Source organism: Cervus elaphus, chromosome X (assembly GCF_910594005.1).
Source record: "Cervus elaphus chromosome X, mCerEla1.1, whole genome shotgun sequence".
Taxonomy (NCBI): Eukaryota; Metazoa; Chordata; class Mammalia; order Artiodactyla; family Cervidae; genus Cervus; species Cervus elaphus.
Window position 1 is genome coordinate 121367611 of NC_057848.1, and position 25132 is coordinate 121392742.

At 38.2% G+C, this 25132-nt stretch overlaps 1 protein-coding gene across 5 annotated transcripts; it reads left to right on the top strand.

Annotated features, from left to right (window-relative positions):
* The first annotated feature begins 351 nt into the window (after positions 1-351).
* ZNF182 (zinc finger protein 182) lies at positions 352-24131 on the top strand. 5 transcript variants are annotated; one of them, XM_043895197.1, is made up of 6 exons: positions 352-534; positions 742-924; positions 1800-1859; positions 16494-16578; positions 16892-16984; positions 21261-24131. In XM_043895197.1, the coding sequence occupies exons 3-6, from the start codon at positions 1845-1847 to the stop codon at positions 22889-22891; spliced, it is 1824 nt and encodes a 607-aa protein (XP_043751132.1). In that variant the 5' UTR covers positions 352-534; positions 742-924; positions 1800-1844; the 3' UTR covers positions 22892-24131. The 5 variants fall into 5 exon arrangements, with proteins under 5 accessions (XP_043751132.1, XP_043751130.1, XP_043751131.1 ...); XM_043895195.1 differs by having other exon boundaries at positions 353-534; positions 16446-16578; XM_043895196.1 differs by having other exon boundaries at positions 353-534; positions 16889-16984.
* The last annotated feature ends 1001 nt before the right edge of the window (positions 24132-25132 follow it).

The window sequence follows — 25132 nt, forward strand, 5'->3', positions numbered from 1 at the left end:
CTTTGTGCACGCAGAACAATTCTGCTACGCATCCCGAGTTCCTATTCAATTATATCTGCAAACCTGATGCTGCCCTCCAGGTTCAAGACATCAAATTCCCGCCTGCTAGCGTTTTCCTTAATTGCGCATTTCCCCTCCCGCAATAAGGAAACCCGTCTTTGGAGTCTTAGGAATGACGGCCTCTGTAGATCATAAACACCTGTTCTACACTGCAGCCCTAGAAGGGAGGAGAAGCGGTAGGCGCGGCCATCGCGTCAGAGCAGTGACGTCACCGGAGCGGCCATTTTCCTTCTGCGCCTGCGCTGCGGCTCCATTGCTTTCGCGTCCGGCCGGCGGGAGGGGGCCCCATGTTGACTCTTGGCGGATGCGGGCTCAAAGGCCCCACTGAGCGTGCGCACACCCGGCCACTGCAGCCCTGTGGGCTGCGGAGCCTGAGTTGGTCCCAAAGCGGAAGTGCTTCTCCGGGGCTAGTTCTCGTAACCTCTGCACCGAGCAGAAAATCTGTTGTCGAGAAAGAGGTTGAGGGGGCGAGTGGTAGGGATGATGGGCTGAGTGATGGCGAGTTCTGGGGAACGAATGCATCGGGTTTGGGGGGTCATTGACGTGGGAGGTTGTGGGGTGAGTGATGGTGGACCAAGAGGTCAGCGAATGAGGGTTTGTGGGCTCAGTTGTAGACAAAGTTATGGGGCTAGTCAGGGTTGAATGGGGCTTACTAAATATTGACTTTTACACATTTTCTAGCACAGTGACCTGCGCTAAGGGTTTATACGCATCCTCAAGCTTCTGCCTAGGCGCCCCCACCTCTCCTGCCTGTATCCCCTTTTCCGAGCCCCCTAGGTAGGGGCCAGTTTTGAATGTTCCAGTTGAAGTGAATCTGCACCCGAGGGCTTCCTTCTGACTCCTGGGCAAGACGGCCCCAGTGAGGTGAGGAGAAGCAAGAAGAGGTACCTGAGAGTACTCACCCAGTAAAGGGCCTCGCCCAGAGTTTGGGGCTTGGGAAGGTTGGGCAGGGACTGGTGGTGTGGAGTCTGGGGGGATCTGGCTTAAAACGCATGGGAATAATAATTTTAAAGTTCAGTTTCTTTTTGGGATTTAAAAGTAGGTAATATTTGCATTGTAGATTGATTAGCAATGAGAGGAGAAGAAAATAAAAAGGAACTAATTTATGCCCCTATATTTATATTGTAATTCTTGACATTTTTTAGTGTGTATGAGGTGTATGCATTTTTAAACATTTAGCGCATGGGTTCCTGCAGTTTCATAACTTACCTTTTTTTCATTTAGAAGTTACTATGATTCAGCTTAAAAATTTATCGTATAACATTTAAAATACTTGTAATTTAGATACATGTACAGAAAAATAAACAGGTAATAAGTGTACAGTTCCATACAAGATTATTTTTAATAGCTATAATAGCTTTTAATAGCTATAATAGCTAATATAAATAATAGAATTTAATCCCTTATTATGGATCATAAGTTTGGCATTGTTAAAGTCAGTGCTGAGATGAAACTATTTAAAGAGAAATTGTGATCCATTATTTATTTAATTAAGGAAAATACCTAGAAATACAATTTCTGAGTCAGTACACAAGTATATCTACAGAAGAAAACTTTTGTTTTCGCATGAGAAAAAGACTCAAGAATACACAAGTGGTTGTTAAAACCACATGGTTTCCCAAACTTCCACAGAGCAGCCACGTGCCCAGCTGGTGTGAGGGGATTTCTAGGCAGATATTTCTGGGCACTGGAAGCCTGATGCAGTCTCTCATATGCTGTACACTTCTCCACTCTTCTAGCTCAGTCTTCACACATCTCTTGTTTCTTCCCAAGAAGAGGAGGGAATGGCCGAACCCCAGGTAAGGATGTTGTCTCTTCCTTTTATTTTACCATGAATGTGTTCAACGATGTAGGAATCTCAAACATAAAATAGATTATTTATAAACAAGTGTTAATATCAGGGAAAATGAGAGACAGCAAAGGCCAAATTAAAATGTAGACACAAGACTTAGGGTGTAAACACAAGACTTAGGGTGTAACGGACAGTTACGCATTACAATATTAGTTGAGTTGCAAATTTCTCTTTGAGCCTCTGGCAGCCAGAGGAAATCTGGCTCCATTTACTATTCATCAGGTCCTCAGGGAAGTAAAGGTTTCCTGCAATTGCCTTTCAAGTCATTTCTTTGCTGAATCTTCCTTTGGGTGGTGGAGTTGTCTTCAATCACAGACTAATCTGCATTTCTCTAATGACCAGTGATATTGAATATCTTTATATAGGCTTATTTACTTTTTGCATATCTTCTTTGGTGAAGCATCTGATCAAGTCTTCTGCCCATTTTTAAATTGGATTGTTTTTCTCACAATTGAGTTTTGAGAGTTCTTTGTATATTTTGTGTACAAGTCCTTTGTCAGATACATGGTTTGTAAATATTTTCTTCAAGTGTGTGGCTTGTCTTTTAATCATGTTGTTCATAGAGCAAGAATTTTTAATTTTGAAAATGTCCACTTTATAAGCTATTTCCTTTATGGGTTGTGCTTTTGGTGTTGTTGCAAGAAGGGGGACCCCTTCCAGGGCCCGAAACTGGGCTCAACACTTGGAAATGAATTGTCTGAGGAGACACATGTGCTGACAAACCAAGAGATTTTACTGGGAAAGGGCACCCGGGTGGAGAGCAGTAGGGTAAGGGAACCCAGGAGAACAGCTCTGCCACATGGCTTGCAGTCTTCGGTTTTATGGTGATGGGATTAGTTTCTGGGTTGTCTTTAGCCAATCTTTCTGACTCAGAGTCCTTCCTGGTGGTGCATGCCCTTGTTCAGCCAAGATGGATGCCAGAGAGAAGGATTCTGGAAGGTCGGACATGTGGTGTCTCCTTTTGACTTTTCCCGAACTCTTCTGGTTGGTGGTGGCTTATTAGTTCCGTGCTCCTTAGCAGGACCTCCTGTTGTAAAACAACTCATGCAAATGGTTACTATGGTGCCTGACCAGGGTGGGCAGTTTCAGTCAATGTGCTTCCCCTAACAGTGTCAGGTCTAAGAACTCTTTGCCTCACCCTAATTAAAATGGAAAAACTCTAGTCTTGTATCTCCTATGTGGAGTTCTTTCCTACTGTGTCACTCCCATAAGTTTTCCTTTACTCTCACAAATAACACTTCTGATACTTCTGGTCACCAAATGTGTGGCGGTTTCCCCCGACAACAAGCAAATCTCTGTGACACCAGCTGGGTGTTCTACAACTTAATACTGACACTGTCTACCTGGAGATTGTGTCAGATCCCATCGGTTAAGGGCTCAGTTCCACAAGACTGCCCCACCTCCCAACTTAAGATGCCGGTCAAAAGCCCAGTGCTTATCACCTGTGCTTCTGTACAACTAGCTGTTGATCAGAGCTTCCAGTGACCCCCTCTTCGAGTTAGATTCATATGCTAGAGTGGCTCACAGAACTCAGGGAAACATGTTTCCCAGTTTATTAAAGGATATATTAAAGTATACAGATGAACATGCAGATGGAAGAGATATGTAAAGGCAGAATATATGGGGAAGAGCTTCCATACCTTCTCTAGGTCCAGGTGTGTCACTCTCCTAGCACCTCCATGTGTTTACAATTCAGAAGCTCTCTGAATCCAGTCCTTTTGGATTTTTATGCAGACAGGGAAGCCTACCGTGCTGCAGTCCATGGAGTTGCAAAGAGTTGGACACAACTGAGCAACTGAACTGAACTCTTTACATAGGCATGATTGATTAACTCATTGGCCATTGGCTTTGTTGTTGTTATTTATTTAGCAATTGACTTTTGATTTAACCTCCAGTCCCTCTCCCCATCCCCAAGGTTGGGGGGCGGGAGTAAAACTTCCAGTCCTCTAATCACATGGCTGGTCACCAGCTCCCCCTTCTTAGGTGGGGTCCTAAAGTCATCTCATTACATACCAAAAGACACTTTTATTGCTTTCCTTGCTTGAGATACTCCAAGCCTTTCAGGAGCTCTTTCTGCCAGAATTTGGGAGCTAAGACCAAAAATGCATTTCTTATTATGAATCACAATATCACATTAGGTCATGAAGATTTTCTCCTATAATATTTATAATTTTAGGTTTACTCAAGATTTAGACTCAAGATCCATTTTGTGTTAATTTTTATGTAAGGCATAAGAATTAGGTCATGGTTCATAAATTTGCAAATGGATTTCTATTTGTTCTAACCCCCATTTGTTGAAAGGACCATCTTTTCTCCATTGAATTGATTTTATGGTTTTGTCAAAAATCAGTTGGCCATATTTGTGGGATCTGTCTCTGGACTGTCTTCTGTTCTATTGATCTGTGTATCTAATCCTCCACCAGTACCACACTGTCTTCATTACTGCAGCTTTATGATAGGTCTTGAAATCAAGTAGTATGATTTCGCCAACTTTATTCTACCTTTTCAACTTTTTTGGCTATTTTTGTGCCTTTGTCTTTATATGTACATTTTAGAATAATCTTGTTTACATGTCTAAAAATGATCTTGCTGGGATTCTGATAGGAATTGAGTTAAACCTATAGATCAGTTTGGGCAGACTTGATGTCTTTATTATGTTGTGTCTTCCAGTCCATGAACACAGTATTTATTTACCTCTCCATTTATTTATTTAGATCTTCATTTACTGACTCCATCAACATTTTGTAATTTTCAACATACAGATTCTATATGTGTATCAGTCTGCTCAGGCTGTCATAGAATGCCACAGACTTGGTGGCTTAAACAACAGAAATTTATTTTTTCACAGTTCTGGAGGCTAGAAATCCCAGATCAGAGTTGGTTTTGGTGAGGACATTCTTCCTGGCTTATAGCCAGCTGCCTTCTCACTGTCCTCACATAGGCTTTCCTTTGTGTATCTGCAGAGTGAGAGGGAGCTGTGGTGTTTCTTCCTATTTTTAGGACACCAATCCTGTTGGATCAGGTCCCACTCTTATGATGTCATTTAACCTTAATTACCTTCTTAAAGACTCTGTCTCCAAATACAGTCACACTGGGAGTTTGGGCATTCAGCTTAAGAATTTTCGGGGGGGCACAGTTCATTCCACAACAATATGGCATGCTTCATTTTTTAAGCCACCGCAAGTGGTTTTGTTTTTAAAAGTTCAGTTTCAGGTATTCACTGCCAGTATATAGAAATATGATTGATTTTTGTTTGTTGACCTTTGCTATGGTCTGGATGTTTGTGTGCCCCCAAACTTCACGTTGGAATCCTAATGCCCAAGGTCAGTGATGGTGTTAGGAGGTGGGGCTCCCTCTTCTTTATTTATATCATTAATACAGAATTTTAATTTTTATGGATTTTAACTTTTTCAGTAGATTATAATGTATTATAATTGTCATTGTTTATTTTGCTGCTCACTTGCCCCTGAGTTATCCAGGGGGATCCCCTAAGCTGGCTTTTGTGTCCTTTTGTCACATCCTGATACTTTTCTGAGCACCACCTTAGTGCCAACATAATAAGATTTTCCAGCTTCCATCTTTTTTACTTTTCCTACCCCAGACCTAGAATCATCCATTTCTCCAAGCAGCACTGGTTCCTGTTAGTAAATAATTATATATAGAAATCAAAATCTGGGTGGTAGGTGTGCTCATTGCTTTTGGAGCATTATTACTTCTAGGTCTTTTCAGTGAACTGTGTCTCTGTATGTCTGTGTATACACACACATACATACATGCATAGCTTGAATTTATGCAATATCCCAGGAATCTTCCTAGACCTCTCTTACTCCATATTTGCATCTCCCTTCACTAACAGTGAGGGGACTGGCTCCTAGCATCAATATATTGATTCATTTTCTTAGTCTTACAATATACAGAAGATAGAATCAGAATTCCTACACACCTGTGAAAAATCAACCTATTGAGTACAGTACACAAACTGCATGCCTTTTATACTGAGGATATGTAATCAAAGTACTCTGTTTAGAAGTTACATGAATTAATTTTTCCTTTTGATTTTTTCCTATATAGTGTGGTTATGTTATTTATTTGGTATACAGTTAGGTTCATTTTTTCTGTTTGTATTCCATTGTTATTTTATTTCTTTCCATCTTTGTTGATTTAACTTTATCCTTATTTTATACTATATATAAAATGTTAATATGATTTGAAGACAGAAATATATACACAGAATTGTCACCTCTTCCTGTACCTAATACCCAATTCTCATTCTACCTTGGAGATAACCAGTCTTGTTAGTTTCTGATTTATGCTTATAACGTTTCTTTTTTAAAGAAGCAGATAAAGGTATATTTTAAAAATTTCCCCTTTCAGTTCAGTTCAGTCACTCAGTTGGGTCTGACTCTTTGCCACCCCATGGACTGCAGCACGCCAGGCTTCCCTGTCCCTCACCAACTCCCGGAGCTTACTCAAACTCATGTCCATCGAGTCAGTGATGCCATCCAGCCATCTCATTTCATCCCCTTCTCCTCCCACCTTCTATCTTTCCCAGCATCAGGGTTTTTTAGTGAGTCAGTTCTTCGCCATCAGGTGGCCAAAGTATTGGAGTTTCAGCTTCAGCATCAGTCCTTCCAGGGAACATTTAGGATTGATTTCCTTTAGGATGGACTGTTTGGATCTCCTTGCAGTCCAAGGGACTCTCAAGAGTCTTCTCCAACACCACAGTTCAAAAAAGCCTCAATTCTTAGGCGCTCAGCTTTCTTTATAGTTCAACTCTCACATCCATACATGACTACTGGAAAAACCATAGCTTTGACTAGACGGAGCTTTGTTTGCAAAGTAATGTCTCTGCTTTTTAATATGCTGTCTAGGTTGATCATAGCTTTTCTTCCAAGGAGCAAGTATCTTTTAATTTCATGGCTGCAGTCACCATCTGCAGTTATTTTGGAGCCCCCCCCCACCAAAATAGTCTGTCACTGTTTCCATTGTTTCCCCATTTGTTTGCCATGAAGTGATTGGACCAGATGCCATGATCTTAGTTTTCTGAATGTTGAGTTTTAAGCCAACTTTTTCACTCTCCTCTTTCACTTTCATCAAGAGGTTCTTCAGTTCTTCTTCACTTTCTGCCATAAGGGTGGTGTCATCTGCATATCTGAGGTTATTGATATTTCTCCCGGCAATCTTGATTCCACCTTGTGCTTCATCCAACCTGGCATTTTGCATGATGTACTCATGTGATGATTTCCCCTTTCATATTACTCAAAAAAGTAGTATACTTTATTTATAGACTCTTTTGCACTTTGCTTTTTTCCCTTAACAATATATCCTGGAAATTGCTCCATGTATGTTTACAAATACTGTCCTCATTCATTTTAATTGAGATATGATTGACATATACATTAGTTTCAGATGTACAACATAATGATTCAATATTTGTGTATATTCCAAAATGATCACCACAGTAAGTCTAGTTAACATTCATCACCACAGTTACTCATTTTTTTCTTATGATGAAAACTTTCAAGATTTATTCTGTTAGCAATTTTTAAATATATGATACAGTATTATTAACTGTAGTCATCATGTTGTGCATTACATCCCCAGGACTTACTTATAGATATTTTATAACTGGAAGTTTGTACCTTTTGACCACCTTTACTTATTTGTCTATCCCCACCCATCACCACCTGCGTCTTGTAACTACCAATCTGTTTTTTGTGTCTATGAGGCTTCTTTTGTTTGTTTGGATTCCACATACAAGTGAGATCATATGGTATTAACTTTCTCTTGACTTACTTCACTTAGTATAATGCCCTAAAGATCCATCCATGTTCACAAATGGCAAGCGCTCCTTTTTTGTGGCTGAATAACATTCCATTTGTATATGTGTGTCTATCACATTTTCTGTATCCATTCATCCTTCAGTGGACACTTAGGTAAAGTCCATGTCTTGGCTATTGTAAATAATGCTGCTGTGAACATGGAGGTGCATACATCTTCCCCAGTCAGTGTTTTTGTTTCCTTTGAATAAATAGCCAGGAAAGGAATGGATGGATCATATGATAATTCTATTTTTAATTTTTTGAGGAACCCCCATACTATTTTACATAATGGCTGCACCAATTTACATTCTCACTAACAGTGCATGAGGATTCCCTTTTCTCCACATCCTTGCCAACACTTGCTATTGCTTATCTTTTAGATAATAGCCATTCTGACAGTTGTGAAGTGATAGCTTATTGTGGTTTTGATTTGCATTTCTCTGATGATTAGTGATGTTGAGCATTTTTTCATGTGCCTGTTGGCCATCTGAATGTATTCTTTGAAAAAATGTCTCTTCAGATCCTCTGCTTATTTTTGTTTTGATTTAAAAAAATATTTATGACTGGGTCTTCATTGCTGCACCCGGGCTTTCTCCAGTTTCGGCCAGTGAGGGCCACACTCTAGTTGTGATGCATGGGCTTCTCACTGCAGTGCCTTTTCTTGTAGAACAGGGGCTTTAGAGCGAGGGCTCAGTAATTGAGGTGCATGGGCTTAGTTGCTCCACAGCATGTGGAATCTTCCCAGACCAGAATCAAACACATGTTCCCTGCATTGGCAGGCAGACTTAACCACTGGACCACCAGGGAAAACTCCCTGCTTATTTTTTAATTGTTTTCTTTTTGATACTGGGTTTATTTTTGATACTGAGTTGTGAGTTCTTTATATATTTTCAATATTAACCTCTTACAATTTATATGATTTGCAGAAGTTTTTTCCTGTTTGGTAGGTTGTTTTCTCATGTTCTTGATGGATTCCTTTGCTGTATGGAAGCGCTTTATTTTTATGTAGTCCTATTTGTTGAATTTTGCTTTTGTTGCCTTTGCTTTTTGGTGTTAATCATTAAATCAATGATTTTTTTATTAACCAAAAAAATCACTGCTGAAACTGATATCAAGGAGCTTACCACCTATGTTTTATTCTAGGAATTTTATGGTTTTGGGTCCCATATTCAAGTCTTTAAACCGTTTTGAGTTAATTTTTGCATGTAGTATAAGATAGTGTTCCAGTTTCATTCTTTTGCATGTAGCTGTCCAATTTTCCCAACAGAATTTATTTTAGAATTTATTGAAGAGATTATCTTTTCCACATTGTATATTCTTGGCTCCTTTGTCATAAGTTAATTGACCATATATGCATGGGTTTATTTCTGGGCCTTCTGTTCCATTGATCTATGTGTCGGTTTTTATGCAAGTATTTTGATTACTATTTTGATTCAATCAAATCAAGCTATTTTGATTACTATAGCTTTGAATACAGTTTATTTGTAACTACGGAGTGTGATGCCTGCGGCTTTGTTTTCTTTCTCAAGATTGCTTTATCTATTCAGGTCTTTTGTGACTTTTATATGAACTTGAGGATTGTTCAATTTCTGTTTCATTCATTTTTTCAGTTGCATAGTATTCCATTAATGGATGCACCAGTTTGTTCAGTCATTCTCCTATGTACATGTGAATTTTGGTTGTTTCCAGTATTTTGCAATTAAGAATAATGCTGGGGACTTCCCCGGTGATCCAGTGGCTAAGATTCTGCACTTCCAGTGCAGGGGGCCCTGGATTGATCCGTGGTCAGGGAACTAGATCCCACATGCCACAACTAAGACCTAGCACAGCCAAATAAATAAATAAAATTTTAAAAAGAATAATGCTGAAATGAAATGTATTGTGCATAAGTTGTTTCCTTTTCATTCAGGTATATCTTCTATATAAATTTCTACAGGTTGCATTGCTGATCAAAGGGTAAATACACTTGATTAGATATTGCTAAATTCCCTTCTATATGAGTTATACTCTTTTATATTCCTACCAACAATGTATGATAGTGCCTTGTTTCTCTGTGACTATACCAATAGAGTATGTTGTCTGGCTTTTAAACTTTTTCCAATCTGCTAAGTAAGAAATGGTATCTCTAGTTTTAATTGCCATTTCTATTATTATGAGTAAAGTTGAATATAATTTCATATATTTAAGAGATATTTTTATTTCTCTTGTTAATTGTATTACATTTTTTGCCTGATTTTCTGTCAGGTATTTGTCCTTTTTTCCCCCTTGATTTTCAAGAGTTCTTTATATGTTAAGGATATTAATCTTTATCTGTGATATATGTTATACCAGTCTTTATTTGTGATATATGTTGCAACAGATTTCACCCCTGCTTTGTCCTCGGTCTTATCAAAGTGTTTATTTTTTTTTTTGCATTTTTTCCCATTTATTTTTATAAGTTGGAGGCTAATTACAATATTGTAGTGGTTTTTGCACTATAAAGTGTTTTTATATTGTATTTTGTGGTTATGTTTATTAATCTTTTATTATATCTGGATTTTTATTCATAGTTAGAAAGTCTTTCTCTGTCCCTGGTGGCTCAGCAGTATAGAATCCTCCTGCAATGCAGGAGACTTGCAGGAGATGTGGGTTTGATCCCCTGGAGAAGGAAATGGCAACCCACTTCAGTATCCTTGCCTGGAAATCCCCATGGACAGAGGAGCCTGGCGGGCTACAGTCCATGGGGTCGCAAAGAGTCGGACACCACTGAGTGAGTAAAACAACAACAACATCCAGGTTATATGGACATTCACCTATGCTTTCTTCTAGTACTTTGATTAGTTGCATTTTTTTACATTTAGGTCTCTGATCCATTTGGTGTTTATACCTTATGCAATGAGGTGTGGCTCCAATCTAGTCTTTCCAAAATGGCTTTCGAGTTAACTCAGCACCATTAATTAAAAAGTGGGTCTTTCGAACCCTATGCTTTGATAGAATGCCTGTATCAAAATATGTTTTGGTATCTGGTAGAGCTGCTTCCTCCCTGAAGCAGAAATTTTTCTGCTTTTTCTTTTCCAGAAATTTTCTAGCTATTCTTGCATATTTATTTTTTGATATGATCTTTAGTACTACCTTGTTTAGTACCATTAAGAAGCTTGTGTTTTAAATTGGGATCACATTAAATTTATAAATTAACTTAGGGATAACTGCATCTTTGTGACCTTGTGTCATTCTATCTGTCAAGAGTTGGACAACTCTGAAGTTAGAGAAAACTGTCCTGATAAGAGACCACACTCACTTCTGACACCACTTGCAAGTTTGGGGGTCCCCAAGGTCACGCTTAGGTTTGACAGTTCACTGGAGGAAGTCAGAGAACTCACTGAAAGCAGTAATACTTATGGCTATGGCTTATTACAGGGAGAGGACACAGATTGGAACCTACCAAAGAGAGAAGTATATAGGGCAGATCCCCAGAAAGTACCAAACGTGGGGCTTCCATTTTTCTCTCCCCCTGGAGTCAAGATGCATGACTTTGTGTAATTGGTATTGATGTGTGGTAGTACACATGGAATTCTGTCAACCAGAGAAGCTCTTGTGAGCCTCAGTGTTCAGAGTTTTTAATTAGGGCTTCATTTTATAGGCATGATTGTCCATGTGGCTGCTCTCTCTCTCCAGCCCCTCTGGGAGTGACCCAAAGCCCCCACCCTAAATCATGTGGTTGATCTTTCTGGTGTAGCCAGCCCCAACCCTAAATCACATCATTACATTATCCTTGGTGATCCAAGGCCCCTATGCAAAATATACATTCTGTCCTTCCTTCCAGTCCAGTTCATCCCTCTGTCCATCCTTTCTTTACTTCCATTCCAATTTGCCTTTCCTTCCTTCCTTTCCTTCTTCCTTCCATTCCAATCCTTCCTTCATTCCTTCCCTCCTTCCTATCTATCAATATTTATCTATCTTTGGTTATTTTAAGGAAATTATCATTTATTCCAATCTGTTTTGTTTATCAGGATTGGGTATTGAATTCTGTTTCAATATTTTTGTATTAGCATTTATTATATTAGTTATATTCATATAAGTTTTTTCTTTAGGTCTGTTTAATGGTGATTTATGTTAATGAATATTCTAGTATTGAACTATCATCGTATGGCTGGAATAAATCTTAATTGGTCACAATGTATTATTGTCTTAATGTGGATTTATTGTTTGCTTATGCAGCTGACTTTTGAACAAGGTGGGTTTGAACTGTTCAGGTCTATTTACATGTGGATTTTTTCAATAGTGAGTACTACAGTACTACACAGTCCTGTGGACTTGGTTGAATCCACAGATGTGGAAGAACCTCTGATTTGGAGGGCCAGTATAAGTTATATGGGGATTAACCTTCAGTTGTTCAAGGATCAGCTGTATTTTATTGAGGATTTTTGCACTGTTGTTCATAAGTGAGATTAGTCTGCATTTTCCTATTTTGTACAATCTTAAATGGGTTTATGTGTCAATTTTACATTCAATTCATGTAAGAATTTGGAAGCTTTTCATTTTTCTATGCTCATGAAGAATTAGAGCAGTTAGTCTTCTCATGTCTTTTGTGAGCCTAAGTCCTGTCCTGGGCATGTATGTGGCTTTCTACCTTTCCCTGTATATGGGTATTTTTGAATATCCTAACTTCCCACAGAATCTCAGGCCTTAGGCAGTCTGTTCTCTGTCTGGACTGTAATCTTTGGCCCCAGGCATCTCTGGGTTGTTAGTTTGTCTTGCAGTCTTTTAGAGCAATGCCTACTGCTTTTTGGCCTGAGTTCTGAGTTAGGCGAAACAGAGAGGAGTACCTCACATCAGTCTTTCTGGTTAAGACTCTGAGTTTTCACTGCTGAGGGCCCGGGGTTCAACTCCATGACCTGGAACTAAGATCCTGCAAGCCACATAGTGTGGCCAAAAAAAAAAAAAAATCACCTTATGTCTATGCAAGGATAGAATATTATCTACATATATACTATTTTTTCAAGACTTTTTCTTAATATTTTCTATATTTCTAGTGCACACAGTTTATGTGAGTTTTTCAAATTGTTGCAAATCTCCAAAATTTTTCCAGTATGTTTAATTGAAAAAAAATCTGCATATAAGTGGACCTATGTAGTTCAAACCTGTGTTGTTCAAGGGTCAACTATATTTCCCTTTTGTAGTTCACCCCTTGCCACACCCTGGTCCCTAGTAATCATTGATATATTTTTGGTCTCTATAGTTTTGCCTTTCCCATGTTATAGAAATGAAATCATATAGTATGCTCAGATGGTGAAGAATCTGCCTGCAATGCAGGAGACCTGGGTTCAATCCCCAGGTCAGGAAGATCCCCTGGAGAAGGGAATGGCAACCCACTCCAGTATTCTTGCCCGGAGAATGCCGTGGACAGAGGAACCTCATAGGCTACAGTCCATGGGGTCACAAAGAGTCAGATACGACTGAGCGACTAACACTACTACTACTATATAGTATGTTGCTTTTTGAGTCTGGCTGCTTTCACTTAGTATAATACATTTGAGGTTCACCCATGTTTTTGCATGTATCATTAGTTCTTTCATTTTTATTGTTGAGTTGGATTACATTATATATATTACAGTTTATTCACAGGTTGAATAACATTTGAGTTATTTACATATTTTGGTGATTACAAATATAGCTGCTTTATAAATGTTCATGTACAGGATTTGGGATTTACATAAGTTTTCATTCCACTTGGGTAAAGAAACCTGTGAGTTGGATTGTAGATACTATGGAAGTATATGCTTAACTTCATAAGAAACTGGAAAACTGTTTTCCAAAGTGTCTGTGCCATTTTGCATTTCTATCTATGATAAATGAGACTTTGTTTATTCTACATCATCACCAGCACTTGCCATTGTCATGTTTTTTCCCATTCTAATACATATGTAGTGGTAGCTCATTGTGGTTTTGATTTGGTTTCCTCATGGCTATAGATGTTGAGCATCTTGGTATATGCTTATTTGCCATTTAACTTTGATAAAGTATGTCTCTTGGCTTTTTTTTTAAGTTTTGAGAGTTCTAGTTCTTATGTATTCTCAATACAACTTCTTTGTCGGATGTACAATTTGTAAATATTTTCTCCCATTTCATGGGTTTTTATTCTTTTAACAGTGTCTTGAGTTTTGGTGTCACATCAGAAAAATACTTGGCAAATCTAAGGTTAAAAAGATTTTCTCCTATATTTTATTCTAAAATTTTTTTAGGTTTAGATTTTACATTTAGGTTTGTGATCCTTTTTTTTCTCATTTTATTTTATTTTTTTAGTTCTACCACTTTATTGCTACCACCCCATCTCCCTCCACCCTCGTGCATACATGCTCAGTCATGTAACCCCATGGACTGCAGCCCGCCAGGCTCCTCTGTCCATGAACTTTTCCAGGCAAGAATACTGGAGTGGGTTGCCATTTCCTTCTCCATGTGATCCATTTTTGAGTTAATTTTTATGTATGTTGGAGGTATATGGTTGAAGTTCTTTTTTTTTCTTTGCATATGGATAGTCAGTTGTTCCAATACCATTTGTTGAAATGCGAACTCCCATTTTCCATCAAAGTGTCTTTGCACTTGTCAAAAATAATTTTAAGTATAAAGGTATAAAATACATTTAATTATGACATACATGAAATATGGTTTATAAGTGTACAGCTTGATGAATTATGACAAAGTGAACACCCTGTGGAGCCACTCCTGGAAACAAGGTCAAGATTAGGACATAATCAGGACCTCCAAATCCCCCTTCATGCTCTCTTCCAATCAATACCAGCCCCAAAGGTAACCACTGTCCTAACTTCTAACAGCATGGATTAGGCCTGCCTGTTCTCTTACTGTATATAAACAGAATCATGTAGTATGTGCTCTTCTGTGTTTGGATTCTTTTGCTCATTAGTACATATGTGACATTCATCTGTGTTGGATGTGCAGTTGTAGTTCATTCCTTTTCATTACCACATAGTATTCCTTTGAAAGATTGTGCCACAATTTGCCCATTGTATTGCTGAGGGACATTTGGGTTTTTCCTACAATTTAGCATTACAAATAGTCCTCCTGTGAACATCCTTGTACTTGTTTTCTAGAGTACATGTGCCCGATTTTCTCTAAGGTGTGTATGTAGGAGTAGAATTGCTGGGTCATAGTATTTGCAGTCATTGACTTTAGTAAACAATGCAAACTGTTTTCCCAAGCAGTTATACCCGTTTTTACATTCCTTTTAACAGTGTGTGAGAGTTCCCATGTCCACACAGTTTTATGGCATTTTAATCATGTAATTATGTTTCTGGTGAGTGCCAAGTGGTGTCTCAATGGGGCTTAAATTTTCATTTACCTGAGTGCTAATGGGGTTAAGTACATTTTCTTATGTTCACAGAACATATGTTCATATGTTTTTCTTTTTAGTATTCACATCTCTTGTCTATTTTTCTGTGCTGTTTGTGTTTCTTTTGATTTGTAGGGGTTATTTTATATATTCCAGATAAGAACCCTTTATCACTTATGAAAGCTGAAGATAATCTCCCCATCTATACTTACCTTTTTACTGCTGTATCTTTTCTAACAGTACTGTATATTCTTTTTTTTTTTTTAAATTTTTGGTATGCATTTAAAATTTTTTATTTCTTTTTGGCTGTGCTGGGACTTTGTTGCTACCCACAGGCTTTCTCTAGTTGCAGTGCATGGGCTTCTCATTGTGGTGGCTTCTTTTGTTGCAGAGCATGGACTCTAGGCATGCAGGCTTCAGTAGTTGTAGCAGGTGGGCTCTGTAGTTGTGATGCACAGGCTTAGTTGCCCTGTGGCATGTGGAATCTTCCTGGACAAGGGATTGAACTATATGGATCTTTGTTGGCAAAGTGATGCCTCTGCTTTTTAATACACTGTCTAGGTTTGTCATAGCTTTTGTTCCAAAGAGCAAGCTTCTTTTAGTTTCGTGGCTGCAGTCACCATCTGCAGTGATTTTGGAGCCCAAGAAAATAAAGTCTGTTACTGTTTCCAACTTTTCTCCATCCATTTGCCATGAAGTGATGGGACTGGATGCCATGATCTTCATTTATTGAACATTGAGTTTTAAGCCAGCTTTTTCACTCTTCTCTTTCACCCTCATCAAGAGGCTCTTTTAGTTCCTCTTCTCTTACTGCTGTATTTTTAATCTTGTAACATATATCTTTTCCTTTATGAGTAGTGCTTTTCATGTCTTGTTTTTTATTTTCCCTACCCTAAGCCTATGAAAACATTTTCCTATAGTATTCTCCAGATACTTCATTGTGTTACCTCTCATATTAGATTTACAATTTACCTGTAGCTGATTTTTGTGTATGGTGAGAGTTAGGGGTTAAATGTCATTTTTTTGGTCCACATAGATATCTGGTAACCCATCTATATTTATTTGAAAATATCATCCTCTCCTCACTATTTTGCAGTTTCAACTTTATCATTACTCAGGTGTCCCTACACATTTGGATTATCTTTTTAATTCTATTGGACTATTTGTCTATTCTAATACCACATTGTCTTAAATATTCTATTATTTAGTATAATAGTTTCTCAGCCATGACTTGAGATTTTTTTCCCCCACCAAGTAGGTCAGTAACTTGACAGACATCCTGTATTGTCATCAGCATGAACTGGGAACCCAAACAGAAGTTCCCTTACATTTATCCCATCCTTATCATTCAGTGGTCAGCATTTTCAAATAAAAGAATATACAGTTACAGGGACTCATGACATTTGAGGATGTGGCTGTGGATTTTACCCAGGAGGAGTGGCAGTACCTGAACCCTCCACAGAGGACCCTGTACAGAGATGTGATGCTGGAGACCTACAGCAACCTGGTCTCTGTAGGTAAGAATCGCTTCCTCAGGTAATTTTGCTATTTATGATTACTCTGTCCCACAGAATGCCTTTTCCTTTCTCAAGTTGGAAACTTGTTAGGCCTCTGAACTATAGAAGAGTTTGACATTAAATTCCAGGGATCAGAGTTCCTTTTCCCCCTTTGCTTTCCTGACAAGGTGTTTGGGAACTCAAAACCCAGGTGAATTGGTTTGACTATCATTGTGTCAAGTGATACATCCCTTGTACTGCCCCACACTCCACCTTCCTTTTTCTCAGAATCTCTGAAGACCAAGGAGGTATTGCTTTCATTTCTCATTAGCAGGGCATCATGTTACCAAACCAGATCTCATCCTCAAATTGGAGGTGGAAGAGCGATGCCTGCTAGAAGGAAAAATTCCAATTTGGAGCTTTCCAGGTAAGTGGCATTGACCCAGGCTATGGGGGCAGGAGATCCCAGCTTGTCAGTCAGGGGTGAGGGCCTGTGAAATGACTTTCAGGAATATCTCAGGGATGGTTTATGGAGGACAGGGATATCAACACCTAAGACTAACACCTTCTCCCCTGTTCTACACTCACCAGGCCACTCTCCTTAAGTTGATGCTCACCCATAAGTTTCTGCACAGTCCCATTTCCCTGTGCAGGGAATAAGACACCTGTAATACAGGTGTCTTATAAGTGCCAGCCCCCTGGCCCCAAGGCCTGCCTCTTCTGTTGTTCTCATTTCTCACTGCTCATCAGAAGCCAGGCCCACATTAGTCACAGGCCTAGGCACTAGTGGTCTAATTCTGGATTGGATTACCTGATTCTATCCAGTTTAGATATTCCTATCAGAGTTGGTCTCCTAAAGCATCTTGATTCTCTTTCAAAATATCTTTATTAAGATATAATACACATACAATATAATTCATGCTTTTGAAGTGAAACTCAAAAACTCAGTGATTTCTAGTATATTCACAGAATACTCTATCTAACCCCACTATCTACTTCTAGAACATTATTATCACCCCTCAAAGAAACTCCTGTCCCTTATCAGTCACTCTCCATCCCCCAGCCCCCATCTCCTGGCAAGCACTAATCTACTTTCTCTCTCTAGTTTTGCCTGTTCTGGACATTTCATATAAATAGAACCATACAAAATGTGGAATTTTATGTCCAGTTTCTTTCATTTGTATGTTTCAAGGTTCATTCATATTGTAGTATGTGTCATCCCTTTTTATGGTGGAATGATATTTCATTGTATGGATATCCCACATTTTGTTTATCCATTCATCTGTTGATGGGCATTTAGGTTATTTTCACTTTTTCTGTATTAAATATAATGCTGTTATGAATATTCATGCAGAAGTTTTGAAATGTACATTTTCATTTTTTGTGAGTACATACATAGTGGAATTGTTAGACTATGTGATAACTGTTTAACATTTTGTGGAACTGCCAAACTCTGAACATCCTGTTCCTCAAAAATTTTTTACCCAGTGGTTTTAATGTTCATTGATGATTCTTCCCTGAATCAATTACAGTAAGTCCCCTACATATGAACAGGTTCCTTTCTGAGAGTACATTTGTAAGTCCAATTTGTTCATAAGTCCAGCAAAGTTAGCCTTGGTACCCAACTAACACAATCAGCTATATGGTACTACACTGACTTATGTGAGTGGACATGTGAACGCACATTTGCACCTTTTTTTTTTTTTCATTTGCATCTTTTGAAAGTTTGAAACTTGAAGGTTCATATGTAGGGCACTTACTATATTACTAAGATGGTTGGAAAAACTATGCATTTTCTATCATTCATTTTACATTTGTAAGTTGGCACTTTTAAGGACTTTTCCTTCTTTGTTGATTAGCTGGAATACTTCCATAAAGAGGGATTGCCCTCCATCTGTTAACAGTTGACCCTTGAACAACATGGGTTTGAAGCATGCAGGTCCACTTTTATGCCTTTTTCAATGTTAATAGTACCGTGCTAGACAATCTACGGTTGATTGAATTCACAGATATGGGACCACAGACTTGGAGGAGGAGCTGCCTATATGGAGGGCCAATAAGTTACAATTGGATTTTCAACTGTGCAGAGGGTCAGTGCCCCTAACCCCTGTGTTGTTCAAGGGTCAACTGTATTTGATTATATATGAGTTACATATATTTTTCTATTTATTTACCAGTTTTCAAAATGAGTTGGTTTTGTTGCATCATTCAAAGGTGCCTAATATGTCTTTTTTGAGTATCGTTTATGGACTTATGGATTTAAACACTTTTATGTTTTGATCCATTGCCTTATCCTTATTATAAATCAAACTGCTCCATCTCTGGCCAGTGGATTCCCCTTTAAGTTGGGTCCCGAGTCTTTGGTAGCTTTCTTTTGTTACAAGATATTCCAGGCTCATATTATGTATTTCCTATACCTTCCCTGAAATCAGCCATTTTTCCAAGGAGCTTTGGTTCTTTTTAGTGGTAATGTTTCGTGACCACAGTTTGGATGGTAGGGAATTGTTTTCTAGGCTTTTTAAAAAATTGACATAGCTAGGAACTATGTAAAAGATTTTTTAAGAGAAAATGCATCATGTATTCAAATGTATATTTCCAAATCAAATTCTGGGCTTAAAATATTTTAATTGGTTAATTTTACATCTGATGGTAGTATTGTTAGTATTATTCTGAGACTGCAGAATGTGTACAGTGGGTTGATTCAATTGAGTTAATCATGTTGGTGCCATTGAGAATCAAGAATTTTTAGCATGGTTGTTAGGAAATACAGAATGAGTTGATACTTATTACTATTAGGTAATCCTTTTATTTTCAGTTTTGCTCTATGATTATATAAAATATTTGTAAAATATTTACTTGATTCCAAAATCAAATCTAGAAAACAATGTATATTCTAAGAAGTCCAGCCTCTTTCCCTCTCCATCCTACTCTTTCCTTTCCTTACCCATAGGTAACCATTTATTAATATTTAAAAGTTTATCCTACTGTTTTTTACAGTATGAGCCTATATTATTTTAAATATATACTTAATACTTATTTCCTCCATGGAAAAATGGTAGTCTACTGTGTATATTTTTATTCATCTTTTTTTCATTTAATTCAAGAACATGTTAAATATCCTGAGACAGCCCTTATTTCTTTTTATAGTATAATGATTCTTAATCATAATAGTAGTAGCTATTATTATAGTAGTAGTTGTTCTAGTAAACATTTGAAGTGCTATACATGCCCTATTATAATTAATTTAATCCTATAGACATACATTTTGGTGGATACTGTTACAATTCCTGTTTTCCAGATGTGAAAGTAAGATACAAATAGATTAGCTAATATGCCTAAGGTCAAAGAACATGTAAAAGTCTGATCCAGGATTTGATCCTGGGCTAGAGAACTTACAGCCCTCACCACATGCGCTGTGTTGCTTCTTATCACCTAAGGAGGTCCAGATTCAGCAGATCCTTGGTGGAGCTTGGGTCCCATCAAATGTATTTTGTAAAAACTTTTCTTTATGATGTTCATGCCAAGTTCAGAACTAGTGCTTTACTATAGAAAGAAAGGAAGTCATAGGAAGAGAAGCCACAGCTGCATGATCCATTTTAAAATCCAGTATTAATCTTAAATATTGCTGTTAAATCTAAGTGGTAGTATGAGTAGTTACTGTACTCTTCTTTCAACTCCTCTGTATGTTTGAAATTTTTTGTATAAAATTTTAGGAATAGGTGAGAAGAAAATTAAACTACAAAAAATAAAAATTCAATATATGTGCAAAAAGTATTTACTGACCAAGATACCATTGATTTTAAAACACACCACTGAGAAAGAAAATTTGCCACCAATTAATGACATGTCATTGATTGTAAGGTGAATCTGGATTCAGTGGTATTAAAATGTGGAGTAATATGCATCTTGTAATTGATGATATATTAAAGGCAAGGCTTTGTGCTTTTAACTGTCTAAATGAGTGGTACAGATAACTGACTACTTTAGAAGTTAATGAAAGTTATATAAGATGATCAGAGTAAGCTTTTTTTGAAAAGACTAAACTGCTTCTTGAAAGTTATCTAGATTATGAAATAGCAAAACATGAAGGACTGGGCTATGTGGGTGATGAAACATGAGGAAGGATTTGAATTAATAATAGATGTAGTTTTTAGTGGAAATAGTATAGGCAGAAGTAGAAGTTGGTATTGAAGAACTGTGAATGCAAACTTGGATGAATGCAAAGATCATTAGGATGAATGCAAAAATCCAAATTCAGCAAAGATCATTAGGTTTCTTTGTTTTTGTAAGGATAATTATTCTGGATCTTTCTCATTTATTGAAAATGTGGATTTCAGGATTGTTGGAAGATTTGAGTCCATGAGTCGCAGTGTTGCATTTCTATCTAGGTGGAAGTAGTATATCAGAAATAGTTAAAAGAGTTCATATGATAAATGAAGATAAAAAGGGTGGTAAGGTCCCCAGAGTGATATAAAAGTAGAAGTAAGAAAGACTGAAGTGTTAGGATAAGATTGTTCTTGGTAACAAAAAGGCTAGCAAGTGGGAGTTAAGTAAAATAACAGGATTTGATGGTCAAGATTCTCTCTCCAGGAACTCTGTTAAAATGACATATCAGTATCAGCTTTCATATGGCAAAACATTTCTAAAGAAGGTCCATTCCATAATGTCAAAGTTTAAAGGTGGTTTATTGTACTTCTTTCTAGAAGAAGCCTGCCAGGTTGATGAACAGATTGAGAGACAGCATCAGGATGACCAAGATAAATATCTGATGCAAGTTGGATTCCCTGACAAGAAAACAATTACCAGTAAGAGTGGCCTTGACTATAATGAACTTGGAAACATACTTTATCTGAGTACAAACCTTTTTGCTTCAATACAAAGGCCCCATAAATATGAATCATTTGGATATAATATGGTAGATAATTTAGACTTATATAGTAGAAGTTCTGTGGGAAAGAAACATGATAATGGATGTGCAAAATTATTCTTCCATACTGAATATGAGAAAACAACTCCCAGAGTGAAACCTTATGGATATAAAGAGTGTGGGAAGACCCTCAGGCAAAAGAAGGGTCTTAGTCTACATCAGAGAATTAAAAATGGAGAGAAACCCTTTGAATGTACTGCATGTAGGAAAACTTTCAGCAAGAAGTCACACCTCATTGTACATTGGAGAACTCATACAGGAGAGAAACCCTTTGGATGTACAGAATGTGGAAAAGCTTTTAGCCAAAAATCTCAGCTCATTATACACCTGAGAACTCATACAGGAGAGCGACCCTTTGAGTGTCCAGAATGTGGAAAAGCTTTCAGAGAAAAATCTACTGTCATTATACATTACAGGACTCATACAGGAGAGAAACCTTATGAATGTAATGAATGTGGGAAAGCCTTCACTCAGAAGTCAAACCTCATTGTCCATCAGAAAACCCACACAGGAGAAAAAACTTATGAATGCACCAAATGTGGGGAATCTTTCATACAGAAGCTTGATCTAATTATACATCATAGTACTCATACAGGAAAGAAACCCCATGAATGTAATGAGTGTAAGAAAACTTTCAGTGATAAGTCAACTCTCATTATACATCAGCGAACTCATACAGGAGAGAAACCTCATAAATGTATGGAATGTGGGAAGTCTTTCAACGAGAAGTCAACCCTCATTGTGCATCAGCGAACTCATACAGGGGAGAAACCCTATGAATGTGATGTGTGTGGGAAAACCTTCACCCAAAAGTCAAACCTTGGTGTACATCAAAGAACTCATTCAGGAGAGAAACCCTTTGAATGTAATGAATGTGAGAAAGCATTCTCTCAGAAATCCTATCTCATGCTACACCAGAGAGGTCATACAGGAGAGAAGCCCTATGAATGCAATGAATGTGAAAAAGCATTTTCCCAGAAATCTTATCTCATTATACATCAAAGAACACATACAGAAGAAAAACCCTATAAATGCAATGAATGTGGCAAAGCCTTCAGAGAAAAGTCAAAGCTCATTATACATCAGCGAATTCATACAGGAGAGAAACCCTATGAATGTCCTGTATGTTGGAAAGCTTTCAGCCAGAAGTCACAGCTCATAATACATCAGCGAACACACACAGGAGAGAAACCCTATGCATGCACTGAGTGTGGCAAAGCCTTCAGAGAAAAATCAACATTCACTGTTCATCAGAGAACTCATACTGGAGAGAAACCCTATAAGTGTACAGAATGTGGGAAAGCCTTTACTCAAAAATCAAATCTTATTGTACATCAGAGAACTCATACAGGAAAGAAAGCCCATGGGAAAGGCCATTCTTGGAAGTCCAAGCTCATTGCACATTAGAGAATTGATGGTGCAGTTGTGTTCACTGAAGGACATTTTTGCCAGTTTAATTAAACATTTAAAAAGTATATTCTGACTTCTGGTTTAAATATATAGAGAGTAAAGTTAGCCTTTTTTTTCTTTTCATCTCAGTCTTCACCCAGAAGCTACAAGGGGAAAAGGAAGGACTTTGTATCTGACAAAATTAGGAAATAGCTGAAAACGGATGAGAGGGCTGTCAGAGGCAGAGGAAATCAAGCACCAGTGCAAGGAGATTTCAAAGGCTAGAGAGGAGTGGTCAAGGCTGCAGATGTGAGATAGCACTAGTAAGGACTCTTAGCCAAGTTTTAGGCTATACCCTGAGTGCAAGACCATATAGATACATAACAGTGGTAACAGAGCATGGGCAGGTGGGACGTTTCCTCTACCCATATGGAAGTCTCAGGAGAGACAGGCAGGGGCCTCAACAAGGAAGTGCTCAGACAAGCCATATTTGCAGAAAGTAGTCTATACTTGTGAGAGGAGCAGTTGGTAGGGATTGGGGAAAGAGAAGGGAGTGTTCTTGTGAAGAACCCAACAGCTGCCCCTATTTACTGACTCTGGAGAAGTCTGAAAGAACTACCAAATGGGAAAAAAAATCCAGTTGGAAAGCTCGATCTGCCTAGAACATGGCCCCATTTCTTCCCCTACATGAACTTCCAGCACTTACTCAAGGAGGAATGATTCCAAAGAATCAAAACCAAAACCACACATGGCTTTTGAGCCAGCAGTTCCAATTCTAGGACTGTATATATTCATGCATGTACCAAAAGACGGACATACAGAGGTATTCAGTGATGTACTGTTTGTGAAAACAAAAGGTTGGAAGCTTTCCACATGGCTCCTGGAATCCTGAAATGTTCATACAGCAACCTTTCAGGTAGACAAAAAAAGAATATACAAAGAAAACTTGGACACCATTTGTTTAGTGATGTGGGATGATATCCAACATACATTATTGGGTGAGAAAAGCAAGGTGCAGGATAGTGAGAATACTATGCTGCCATTTGTATATAAAAAGGAGAATAAATGGTAAATACACAATTGAGTGTATATGCATAAACTATCTCTGGAAAGATACACAAGAAGCTGGGAACCCTGATTACCTCTGGGAAAGGGATGGGGAAGTGGGTGGCTGGAGGGAAAGAATTGGGAGTGAGATAACTTTTGAAAATTGTACTATGTGGATGTACTACCTTCTCAAAAAATAACTTTTAAACAACACGTTTTGTTCTGTTACTGTTCAAAGGAAGTCAGATTCCAGATACAGGATTTCATAACATTTAAATATAGATATGCTTAAGGTGGAGCTTAGGGCTTCCCAGGTGGCTCAGTGATAAACAATCTACCTGTCAATGCAGGAGATACAGGTTTGATCCCTGGGTTGGGAAGATCCCCTGGAGTAGGAAATGGCAACCCACTCCAGTATTCTTGCCTGGAAATTCCCATGGACAGAGGAAACTGGTGGGCTGCAGTCCCTGGGGTTGCAAAGAGTTGGACACAACTGAGCATGCACATACAAAACCGACTCACAGACATAGAGAACAGACTTGGGAATGCCAAGGAGAAAAGGGAAAGAGGAGGGATGGACTGGGAGTTTGGAGTTAGTAGATGCAAACTATTACATTTAGCATGGATAAACAAGGTCCAACTTTATAGCACAGGGAACTATATTCAATATCCTGTAATAAGCCACAACTGATAAGAATATGAAAAAGAATATATACATGTATGTATAACTGAATCACTTAGCTATGCAGAAATTAACACAATATTGTAAATCAATTATACTTCAATAAAATTAAAAAACAAGCTTTTCATCCTCCTGCTGATAGAAAAATATTCCTGGGGTTTCTGGCCCATCAAAGGTCACCCTTAAGTGGGATGGGAAGGGGTGATCAGGTCTTGCCACTTCAGGTTGATTTTTTACTCCTGCTTCCTGGAGCCCAGGTGGCAATCTGATGTGATGGGCCATGTAGGTAATCAGAGGTGAGTGAGGCAGGGACCCAGAGGCAAAGGAGTGGGGATGAACAGCAGAATGTGGATAAATGGAATGGAATTAGGGGAGAGACGATGAAGGGCTGAGTATGGGAATGGGTCGATGAGGGACAGTGGGGGTGAACAGGGAAGGGCAGAGAGAAATGGAAGTATCCAATAGAGTGAGTTACTGGAGAACAAACAGTTGAATGTAAGCAATGCCAGGGAGAATGGGAGTGAGTAGTT

What these genes read in the sequence shown, in the direction of transcription:
- ZNF182 (XM_043895193.1), top strand. An exon ending in CAGCAACCTGGTCTCTGTAG is followed by an intron (nt 16,579 to 16,888) that starts GTAAGAATCGCT and finishes ATTTCTCATTAG; the next exon opens with CAGGGCATCATGTTACCAAA. An exon ending in TCCAATTTGGAGCTTTCCAG is followed by an intron (nt 16,985 to 21,260) that starts GTAAGTGGCATT and finishes ACTTCTTTCTAG; the next exon opens with AAGAAGCCTGCCAGGTTGAT.